Source organism: Trichechus manatus, unplaced genomic scaffold (assembly GCF_000243295.1).
Source record: "Trichechus manatus latirostris isolate Lorelei unplaced genomic scaffold, TriManLat1.0 scaffold00070, whole genome shotgun sequence".
Classification (NCBI taxonomy): domain Eukaryota; kingdom Metazoa; phylum Chordata; class Mammalia; order Sirenia; family Trichechidae; genus Trichechus; species Trichechus manatus.
This window is the reverse complement of record NW_004444006.1, coordinates 12327409-12339144: the sequence shown is the minus strand read 5'-3', so window position 1 is coordinate 12339144 and position 11736 is coordinate 12327409. Positions and strand designations below refer to the sequence as shown.

The 11736-nt window shown below is 47.5% G+C and overlaps 1 protein-coding gene across 1 annotated transcript in view; it reads right to left on the bottom strand.

The window, feature by feature from the left end:
• Positions 1-1127: 1127 nt before the first annotated feature.
• The window catches only part of SLC16A2 (solute carrier family 16 member 2), a 194365-nt gene continuing 183756 nt past the window's right edge, over positions 1128-11736 (bottom strand). Inside the window, exons 3-6 of the mRNA XM_004380163.2 lie at positions 9915-10365; positions 8802-8945; positions 4578-4806; positions 1128-2603 (exon numbers count right to left, since the gene is read on the bottom strand). Coding sequence (XP_004380220.2) covers positions 2383-2603; positions 4578-4806; positions 8802-8945; positions 9915-10365 — 1045 coding nt within the window. The 3' untranslated portion in view covers positions 1128-2382. The remainder of the gene's footprint in view (positions 2604-4577; positions 4807-8801; positions 8946-9914; positions 10366-11736) is intronic.

Sequence of the window (11736 nt, the reverse complement as noted above, 5' to 3'; positions counted from 1 at the left end):
GATCAGTTTATTTTGTTCCAAACCCCTTGAGGATTTAAATGTCCCAGATCTTGAGCTCCCAAATTTTGTTCATTCTCCTAGATTTCATTGCGGCACATAAAAGGCTGCATCCTATCCTAAATATTAATACTGTGCTGCTTTTGCCAACCAGCATTCTTCAAAAGCACACAAGCCCACATGTGCACAAGCACATGTGTGGAAGAAATAAAGTGACACCCCCACATTATTTGACATCTGAATAGGCAGATTCAGGACCTGTGAGTGTCTTTCCTTCATCTGGAGAGAAGCGGGTGGCAGCCTGATTCTTAAGAGCTATCTGCACCATTAACAACAAAGGAGGCCCAGAAGAACTACTCTCTGGTGACATAGAGGAGGTGAAGCAGGGAGAAATGGAAGCAGCAGCTTTGCTGCTCTAGCATATTCAATGGTCTTTCCTGGAGTTACAGGATTTCTGGGGCCCAGCCTCTCCTGCTCCACTGTTGTTTGGGCTGACAGGATAGTAACTGGGCCCCCTTCTCATCCAAAGAGCCAAGAACCAGTGAGTTTTCCTTTGAGGAGTTGATAAGAGCTGGACTGAGACCTATGTAGGGGGCTCAGGACTTCGGCCTTGAATGAAACCATCAGGGCCCATCCATGCCCCAGCTGCCTGTTTGTGACAGAAAAAAAAAAAATGCGTGTGAACCATTGTCCTCTTTGGAGCCCCTTAGGAGCAACCTCATCCTCCTGGCCCCAAGATGGCCCTGGCTTGGGGTGGCAAGTCACTGTTGGCTCCTAATGATAGCCAAGGATGTCTGGCAAAAAGATGTTAAAATGTTGGGGTGACAGGAACACAGTACACAAAGGGTCAGAGAAGGGAGAAAAAGACACAAAGAGTCAAAGTGAAGAGAGAGGCTGAGCTTCTAATGAGCTGAGCTGTGCATATTGGATACAGCTTAGCAGTGCCCGCCACCCCTAGCCTGGGGCACTGGGAATGCTCTTCAGCAAAGACTGTTGCCCAGAGCGTAAGCACAGAGAAGGAGCTGGCACCTACTTCAGAGGAATGAAGGTGGCCTAGAGTCTACCTCTCCTGGCACCTTTCATGCCCACTGGAGATGTGGCAACCTCCTAGGCAGAGTGGCCCAGGGTGTTCAGTATTGGGGACACACTGAAGGTAAAGGCTAGGATGGCTTCCCTTTCCTAAAACAAATTGTCCAACTCTATGTGCAGCTGCTGCCTGTACTTTTTTGGGATCAAGGCTGGGAATGGGATTTTTCCTGAAGCAGTCCCTTCCTTGGCCTGACTCAGGTGGAAATATTGACATGTCATGAGTAATGAGATGGAGTAATTCGTCCTTCACTATGTCAATAACTACTGTCCCTCCCCTCCTCCATTCCATCTCCCTGTTATCAGTCCTCCTCTGCTTACTGAGATGAAAGGAGTTTCTTCACATTTTGACCCATGGATACAAGGGTAAGGAGCTGTGAGGGCCTCCAGGTTAATGCATTGGCCTGGGAAGTCTATGAAATTGGTGAGTAAAACGCTATGCTGTTTAAGGTCCCTTCCCAATATGGTACTTTACTTTTCCAGTCTATTCTATCAGCTTGAGCCAAAAAGTGAGATGTGGCTCAGCCTGAGATGATGGGATTGATGCTAGTGGCAGGGGTGGGCTGGGCCAAGGTGAGGCTGATTGGTTTAAGCTCTGGGTCCCTCCTTTCTCCAAACACCCATGTGTCTATGATAGTCATAAAAAGAAATGGGGAAGAGAAGAGAGAGGAGGCAGTAGAGGAAAAAAGGAAGAAAAGAAAAAGGAAACAGACTATTAACCAGCTTTATGATGGGGAGACTTCTTGTACACTTGTAAAATGATGGCACCCACAGATCTTAGGAAGCCACAGCCTTCAGAGACTCTGAGGCTCCTTGTTTCATTTTGCTTCCCCCAATATCTCCCTCCCTCTTGTCAACAGCTCCCAAGGACAGATGGTAATAAACTCCTCAGAACACAGAGGTCTGGGTCTCCCCACTAGGCTCCTAGGGACACAGTAGCACCTTTAGAAATTGCTTTTAGTAGGTGACTAACAAGCCGAAGCCCGGAGGTCCCATCCCCTTCATCCCCCAGGGGTTAGAAAATATATGGAGAAGTTCCAAAGGCCAGGGGATGATCCCAAGCTTCCCCATATCCTGGGAGGAGAAGGGCCTTGGCAAGTTTAAAGGCATTCATGGGGGAAGTTTGGTTAGTGAGTTTGGAACACCTGGAGTTTTGGCTCCAAGGGGATGGTCAGGTGACTAAAATGCTATGTGCACAGGTTTGGGAACAGGTGTGCTGGTGGCAAAAATGTAAATGCTGAGCAGAATGGAGTGAAGGAGAAGGGCTGGGGAGAAGCACACAATGGCAAGAAAGAGGCATTAGATGGGTTCCTCAGGGGCAGGAGAGCCTGGCAGCAGCTCCCCATTAGGGTCCGGGTCAGGAGCCAACATCTTATCCTTGCTGGAATCCCTTTGCTCTTTCTTGAACATCCTTTGATGCATCAGAGGGACGAAGAAGAGGATTACCGCCCCAATGATGGGGGGCACACCAGCAAAGTAGAAGGCCACATGGTAGTCCCCAAAACAGTTGTGGAGAAGGCCTGCAACAGTCAAGAGAGACAAGTCAAGCTCAACTTTGCCTTACTGCCCAAAAGTGCTCTCTGCCTCTTGTAGGGGCCATTACAGTGCCTCTCCAGAGAACTTTGACCTGCACTGTCTTGACTCAGGAGCCTTCTCAATTCAAACACTCCTAGAAGTAAGAAATAAAACCTCTATTAAAAGGGCAGGTGGCCCCTCCCTGAAGTACTAGGGCTGCAGGCTCTTGAGGTTAATACTCACTATGAAAGAAGATAATGAAACTTCTCTTAAATTTTCTCCATTTGTGACTTCCATAAAGCTACAGCTAACTTCCAGTCACTCCTAGGTGTGGAGTTAGGATAAAATCTATCTTAAAAGGACTCCACAGAAGATGGCTGGTATGGATTAAATTTCGTCCCCCCAAAATATGTTAAAATTCTAACCCCTGTACCTGTAAATATGACCTTGTTCAGAAATAGCAGTTTTCTTTTGTTATGTTAATGGGGTCATACCAGAGTAGGGTGGGTCCTAAACTTAATCACTTCTGAGTTATAAAAAGAGCAGAATAGATACAGAGACATACACACACAGGGGGAAGACAGACACCAAGAAATGCCAAGAAGAATCAAGGAATGCCTAGGATTGATGTCATCACCAGAAACTAGGAGAGGGATCCAGAGAAGGAATCAACACAGCAAAGACCCTGATTTGGACTTCTAGCCTCCAGAACTGTAAGAAAATAAGCTTCTGTTCTTTAAAGCACCCACTTGTGGTATTTTTGTTATGGTAACTAAGACAATGACTAAGTCTTGTCTTAGCTCATAGTGATATACTTTTCTCCCTCACCTTAACTTGCCCTAGAGTGTTCTTGTGTAACAATTCAGCTGAATTCACATTTGCTTTAAGGGAGGCTGTATGTGTATGCTTCCTTCCAACTACAGAAACATTTGGTCCCCTGGGTTCCTCTAAGCTACCAATACCATGGATGTGTTTGTCATGAGACACAGGCCTCCCCTGCTCACCTCCAGGAGCTAAGGTGTGGCACCTCAGAAGGAGGATGAGCCCAGAGACACTGGTCAGGAAAGGCAAGAAGGCCCTTGGGCTGCTCAGGAAGTAAGCAAAAGGGAAAAAGATGTGGATTCTGTGGCACTGTTGGGTTCAGGGACTAGGTAGAAGCTCTTCTCCCCAAGTGGGCAGTGTGGCTGTTGCCCAAGAGGCCTGAGGGAAAGCTCTTGCCACTGTCATACAGCATAACCAGTGCCTCTACAAGACCTTGCACAATATTTATTGAGTTAGCCCAGTTGACCAGCCTAGGAGAGGCTAGCCCATGAATCAATGTTTGCAATAAATCATATAGAAAAGAAATGAAGTTCCATTTTCATTGGTTTTTCCTTGTTTCCTGTGTTCCCCTGGGGTACCAACAATGCCTTTGTAGCAGAGTGGAGGCAGAAACTGGGAGTTCTGAAAGATGCCAAGCCACCACTTTGCCTCTCACTTAATGGAGGTGAGAATCACTGACCCAGTCCTAGGGTCTGACCTTAATCAATCTCATCCACAAACTCAGTTCAGAAGCCAGTAGAAGAGGAGAGTGTCTCTAAATCTTAATAAAACCAGGGCCTACTTTCTCTTCTCTTCCCACCCTTGCAAATAATCACTTACCTGTGGAGAAAGACAGAGGATACTGGATCAGTAGAATGGTCAAGAAAGCAAAACCCATTCCTTTCACTTACCCTCCTTGCAGCAGCTATGTTGTCTACTGTAAAACCCCATTGAAACAGATCTACAACCATGGAAAACTCATTCCCTAAAATGCATATGTGCATATATATCGTGTTTAACCTCTTCCACCTGTAGTGGTAAGGCGTTTCATGCACTCTGATAAGGCTGCTTAAACAGAGAATAAGAGAGAAAGAGGCTTCAGGCAGAGGTGCTCAGAACTAAAGCCCAAGGAAGAAAGGACTCCCCCACGAATGCCCTCCTTAAAATATCAGCCTCACCTGCAATGGGGGGCCCAGCAATCATCGGCAGGGCCATCATACCCAGGAGGTAGCCAATGGCCTGTGAGGCCTGCATTGGGCCCACCAGCTCAAAGGCAATGGGGGCCATGATGGTGATGAAGAAGCCATCGCATAGGCCCAGGAAGAGGCAGACAACGATGAGGCCCCCGAAGCCCCGGCACAGAGGAATCATCATGGACATCAGGCCCAGGAGCAGGAAGGAGATGACCTGGAGAAGCAAGGGCCTGAGGTCATGCTGTGCTTGTCAGCCAGGACCACATAGCAAATCACATCTCATTTCTCAGGGCCTCATTTCTACCATCTATAAAATGGGGCAGGAGGGTGTCAACAGGGAGAGCAACTGAACTAATTGGTGACTCAGGCCCCTTCTAAGTTTTGCCCTGATGGATTCAAAATCTTTAAGAGAGTCCCTAGTCCCTATTTAACTGTGTTGATGTCAGGATGAAAAAAGGGGGGTGGGTTGGGGTGTGGGCCTTGGCCTCAAGAGTTTGTCTTTGCATTGGACCATGAGATAAAGGGTATGTCTGTTTTCTGATCCTGTGTTTGGCTGCCCCAGGAATCAGGGTCTGAGACTAAGCCATGTTGGTGTTCTTAGATCCAAATTAGGAATTGGAGGAGGAAGGTGGAGAGCGAGCAAATAAGTCTTGCATGATGAGTAGATGGGGGCTTGAATGAAAGGCACAGCTTCCTGACATGAGGAAGGACCCAGTGCTCATTTTTACGGAGATTTTAGAAAACACCTTGGCATGAACGAGACCATTGGGAGGTTCACCAGGCTTCTTATGGCTCTGGGAGCCTCTGGGTTTGTCTGGGCACCCTGAGAGGGCAGCAAATGGGCCTTTCAGGAGAACCAAGACACTGGGCGAGTATCTAGGGAGCACAAAGTCAGCCCAGGGGCACTGACAAGCCACTACGATTTCTTTGGGCACAACAAAGTATTTCCAGAACAGAGAAACTGCCTTTCCAGAGACTAGTTTTTCCCTCTAAATAGAAGGAAGAACCAATGGAGACACAGCTGTCTTTTGATTAAGTTCATTCACATTCCAGGTTTGTGAGCCAGACTGAAGACCTGGGCTGCAGGCAGAGAAAGGAGACCCCCCCATCCCCACCCTCACCAGCCAACAGAGCCAGGTCTTCCCAGGGCCAGAGCTAAGATCCAACCTGTTTTATCAAGGCCCAAGGATTTTCCAGTATTTTGCAGAGGCAGGCTGACTTACCCAGGAAGACATGGAAGGTGGGAAAGATCAAGGCTATTTCATACTCTAAAGATTTTCTGTGTTGTTACTGGCAGTGAGTTTATTAGGTTGATCAGTTGGTTTTTGGAGAGGAGAAGAAATATCCTGGTCATGCCATCTGAGGAAATCTCTTTGTTGGGAGACGTTTGAACTTTATCCAGGCTGTTTTGGGGTAATTAGCCAGAAGCTAGGAAAAAGAACCCAGAAACCCCCAGCTTCTCCTCTAGCAGATTCATACCACACAACTATGAGATAAAACTAGATCCACCTATCAGCCAAGCCCATTATGGCAATTAAGAGTTAATACCATTATAGAACACAAAGGACCACCACTGACTGATTTTAATGGGCTCTAATTACTACCTATTGCATCTAGCTGTTTCTTAACATCCTCCAGTAAGCCTTGCCAAGGTTCTGAAATTGAAAATTCCTCCTGGAACTGAGAACCAGGCTGCAAAATCTAGCCCAAAATGAAGCTGTCCTGCAGGTTGTCGCCATTTTCTTTTTGGACAGATAGGCAGAGAGACTGCCCAGGGGCACAATGCCAGACACGTCTAATGGACATGGGCTTGGCGTGGGTGCCTCTTCAGAATCTGGAGCTGTGTACACTCCTTTTCTCCCCCAGGCCTGTATGCCTACATCTGACCCAGGGAGAAAGGAAGGCAGAGGTTGTGAAAACCCCCCCCCCCCCCGCCCCACCACCAAATTCCTGTGAGGGAATCTTAAGGAGTTAAAGAGAAAGAAGGTCATCCTTTCTCTTGTGCTCTCAGCCTGAGACATTCACTAGCAGGATGAGCGTGGACAAGTCACCTTCCCTTTCTGGGCCTCAGTTCTCCAATTTGTAAATGAAGGACTTAGACTACAAGTTGGTGAAGATATGTTTAAGCTATAATGTTCTAAGATTATTTTTATATTATTCTAAGTGGTAAAACTGGGCCAAGTAAGAGTGGAACAGGGGAGTGGGAGTGGGAGGTAGGTGGGTGGGGGAGAAGTGGTCAGCAGAAGCACTAGGTCCTAAGCCTAGCTAATGCTTCCCCCTCCCTTGGAGCACCCTCTGCACGATAGAAAGCAAAGGCTGCTCAGACTCTACCTTCCTAGGGACTGTTCTGAGAATCAAATGAACCGTATGGCTAAGCAGAGCTTTCTGTCTCTCCTCAAGATAAAGCCCTGGTCCAAGGCCAGCTCACCTTGATTTCTAGAACACTTTGGTATCTTGAAGCTGCTGATACTGGCAGGGAAGACCCATAGGGTGGCATGTAGAAAAGGCTAGAAAAGCAACAATTATGAACAAAGCCACCCAGAGAAGGCACTTGCTAATATCTACATAGAAATGCAAATGTTCATAATTGGTTTGTCTTAATCACAGTTTCTTCGTTTGACCTTGGTCAAGTCACTTATCGTCTCTGGGACTTGTCTCTGCTATCTATCACTTAGGGTTAAGTGGAATATGAGAAGAGTGCTGCATGGGAATTCAGTTCTGCCACTATTGGCTGTGTGAGCCTTTCCCTCAGTATCTCCATCAGCGTAAGGAGAGGTTGGACTAGATGGGCCATAAGAGCTCCCCTAGCTCACACAAAGCAGATTCACCAGCTCCTGCAAACCTAACACAAAGTTAAACACAATAGAAAATCTTAATCATATCCTTGACATCTGAGGGTTATTTGGGAAAGCACTTGGGGCTGCCAGAAGAAAGAGAAATCCCTGTTGTGAGTGTAGTCTGGGTCCTTTGAAAGTGTTTTTAGGGCTTCCCCAGCAGACAAGTGAGTCAGAACTCAACCACATTCCTGATGGATTATTTGTGACCACTTGTTTTCTGGCAATGCCTTCACCTCTCCACAAGTTTCCACACTTGGTCACCTGCTGGTATGCCCAGCTGCAGGAGCAAAAAGCATGAGCCAGGTCAGAAAGGCAATATTGCTGCCACATAGACAAAGACAGACAGTCTGACCAGTAGTCTATATTCAAACCAGACTAGAGCCTAGTTTGCACATCCATGTGGCTACTTTCCATGACATGAGGCTACCTCTGTCACTATCAGAAGGATTAAAGCCTTGTGTAGCTATAACAAATTTTACTTCCCAAAGCCTGCTCACACCTATATTTCTTTTGATACTCACCTATGAAGCGAGACAGTAAAGATCAGAGTTATTCCCACTGAAAAATGAGGAAATAGGCCCAAAGAGGAGAAGTGAGGTCTAGCCTCTGCTGGCAACTTTTTTGTGTTCATTGATAGGATGGTGTTTGGGAACAAGTGCTTGGTGTCCAGTAGGACTGGAAGTGTGGTGATCGATCTGGGCCTGGACGTAGAAGAGACAGACACTGGGCCATAGAAGGTACAGATGCCCAAGACCCTCCAAGAGAGTGTAGGGTAGCAGTGAGATCAATTCTCACCAGAGATAGCATCTAGCTCCTGGCCTCAGTTTCCCCCTTACCGACAGAGGAGCCACTGTTAATAAAAACTTCTTTTTAAAGTTTTCTGAAAGTGGATCTGGAGTCCCTAGGTGGCACAAATGGTTAAGCAGTGAGCTACTAACTGAAAGGTTGGTGGTTCAACCCTGCCCCCTACCCCCCGAGATGGCTTAGAACAAAGGCTTGGTGATCTGCTTCCAGGAAAACTGTATGGAGGAAAGTTCTACTCTGACACACATGGGGCTGCCATGAGCCAGAGTCAACTTGATCGCAACTAGTTTTGTTTTTAAGAGGTCCCATATACACTGGTCTCATTAGATCCTCACTTCATCCTGGTGAGAGAGGGCAGAACAAGGATGATCATCTTCATTTGAAAGCAGGGGAAACTGAGGCTCAGATAATTTGATCGACTTTCCCATGTCACACAACAAGCTGGTGTCAGAGCTCGGGCCCAGGGCATAGCAGTTGCACATCCTACCATGCTATCCCAAAGGCTGGGGATAACCTAGCATCTGTGCAGGCTGTTTCTTCCCACAGTGAACAGGATGACCACACTCACCTGCAAGTAGATCTTCTTAAGTCCAGGAATGGAATCACTGATACGGCCTGACATAAGACGCCCGAGGCCTGAGGTAGCCCCAATACACACCAAGAGCACCCAGGTCTGCTTGATTTCTGAGAACTCCTCTTCCACATACTTCATCTGAAAAGCATAGCAGCAGGTCCCCAAGGGCAGGAGAAGAAAAAGAAGCTAACTGGTTAACTGTTGGCATATCCAGAACCCTCCACTCCTTACTTTCTGGGACCAGGGCAAGAGTCCTCTTCCCTGTAGCCCTAACTCCAGGACAATCTTTCTGGCTGCTTCCAACAGCTTAAAAGGCTGCATAGGCCTCCCTTGGTTACCTGGATTCTGGGCTTCTGAGCAGCAACTGAAAGGGGTGTGGTATCTCCAAGCCCCTTCCAAGCCCCAGGAGGACAGAACACAATCCTAACAGCTGAGAAAATCCAAGGGTTCCTCTACAATCTCCCTAATCCCCTACCCAGAACTGATAGTCTGAGGGCAACAGCAGACCAACAGGGGAGAAGGATCTACCAACTTCTAGGCAACTCTTCGAAAAGCATGTTCTAAGAAACACGAGGTCTGTAGAGCACAACAACTGGGCTACAGCCAGGAGTTCTGTGGCCACATAAGTTTAGTGGATGCTGGGTTAAACAAAGCTTAATGGGTTCCTTTACTGCAGGATTTTTTAGAACCTTTAATCGATTACTACACATTATGAGAGAGAGAGAGACAGAGAGATCTAGTGTATGTTGTTTTCTAAACAAAAATCAGCTTACCACAAAGACCTTAGAAAACCCTGTCCTTGGGTCATTTAGACCAGTCCCCTGCATCCAGACAATGCTTATCTCCTAAAAATTTATCTAGATTTATCAGTGGGGAAGCCACAGCCTATTGGCCTTCCCATGAGGAACTCCCTCCATTTCCTGTTAAGGTCCTCCCTCAGCCTATGCTTATCCCTCCCTGGGTCTCTCCAACCACTGTTTTGTCTCTTTTTCCAAAGGTTTCAGGTCTGCCCTTTCAGTATCCTCCACCCCTACCCTCTGGACTCCAGGCAGGTTGAGGGCAGATCCCCGGGGCCAGGTGGGGTGGGCCCACTCTCATATTCCTCACCAGGTGTACATAGGGAATGAAGTAGCCAAGTGCAGCAGCAGCAATCCCGAAGGCCCAGATGCGGTAGGTACGTTGGCGGAACACTCGCATGTTGAAGTACTTCCTGAGCTGAGCCAGAAAGCGCTGGCGAAGGGTGCGGACACCCCTCTTGCTTGGGGTGTCCTGGGAGCTGGGCAGGAGGGGCCGGTAGGTGAGTGAAAGCAGCATGAGAACAAACATAAAGGTACTCAGCACCTGGAAGGTTTGGGCCAGCTTGATCTTGTCCCCCAGCATGTTGATGAGGAAGGGGAAAGACATGGAGAAGATGCTACTCCCAGCAGACACCACACCATTGGCCAGGCCCAGGCGGCGTTGGAAATAGTGGCCCAGGATGACGAGGGATGGCTGAAAGGCGAAGGAACAGCCACAACCAAAGAGAATCCCATAGGTGAAGTAACGCAGGCTTAATGAGCTGTGGGGGAGACACCAAGAGCTGTTCTCAACAGCCTGACCAGCAATCCACTCGCCCTTCTCCCTTCAGATCTCCATTCCCCCACCCTTAACCCAGAGTCCCACCTGCCACTGATCCTCAGAGAAGACAAGGAACAGGGCCATCTGATCCCCATTTTGCAGATGGTGAAGCAGAGGCTTAGAGAGGTAAAGTATTTGCCCAAGGTCACATAACCAAGGATCAACAAAGCTTGGATTTGAATCCAGGTCTCTGTTACTCTGGTATGCATTCCATAGCACCCCATCAAAGAGGATTGTTCTAAAGAAAGCCAAAACCAGCCTATGCAAAGGCTAGATGAGGGGATACAGAGAGTAAGTCAGTGCCTTAAAGAGAACAGTTTCACCTCACTGTTCACCTAGACTTGGATATTCCATAGCCACAGCCACTATCCACCATGGATAGGCTGGTGCCCCCAGCTTTATCAAAAGTAATAATAAAAGGTTGCAAATATCCAAGATCTTGGAAGGTTGAGACCCTTCATAGGGCTCTTCAGTGTCTTTCTCCATGCTCAGGGCTATTAATATTTAAGAGAAATGGCTGATGGTCTCTTGAGAGACACCCCCCTGGGGATCCTGAGGTGAGGAGTCCCTTTAACTTGCAGATTCCCTGCCTCTGTTGCTGGACATGGTATGGATTAGCTCCCCAGAGTAGCCTGAGGCTGAGGGAGCCAGGCTGGCTGCTTGATGGGAAGTGAAGCCTCAAGGAAGTTGTGTGCCTGGCCAAGTAAGACAGCTGTTGGCTTAAAACTCTTACACCCCGCTATGGTCATAAACCTCTGTAACAGAAGGCAAAGTGTCAGAAGGGAAAAGGATATGTGAAGGTCAGCTTGGCCAGCCCTTTGCCCCCAGACAATACTGGTACAACCTAATGAAGAATTCTGTCTTTTTGATGCCTCCACATATTTTGCAATAGACCTTATCTGCCCACTTAATTATCTAATACTCTCCACGGTCAGGTAGTTCTTCCCCATGGATAGACCCAATCCTCGTACTAAAGGACTCAGCCTATGCTGCAGAGATGATGTGATGCTAGCATCCATGTTTCCAAGACATCTCTCACCACCGTTATTCTTCATCTGCTTGCATTAACTGTACATGAGCAAGGGCCTTGTTTTCAAAAGGATTGCCTCCACTTGGAAAACATAGATAAGTCGACTGCTCCTCCTCTGTCAAGTTCCTTGGAGCCTGCTCCCATTAGATTTTTTTTTTTTTATTGTACTTCAGGTGAAGTCTTACAGCACAAATAGTTTCTCATGAAACAGTAGTACACATATTGTTTTATGACATTGGTTAACAACCCCACAACATCTCAATCCTCTCCCTTCTCAACCTT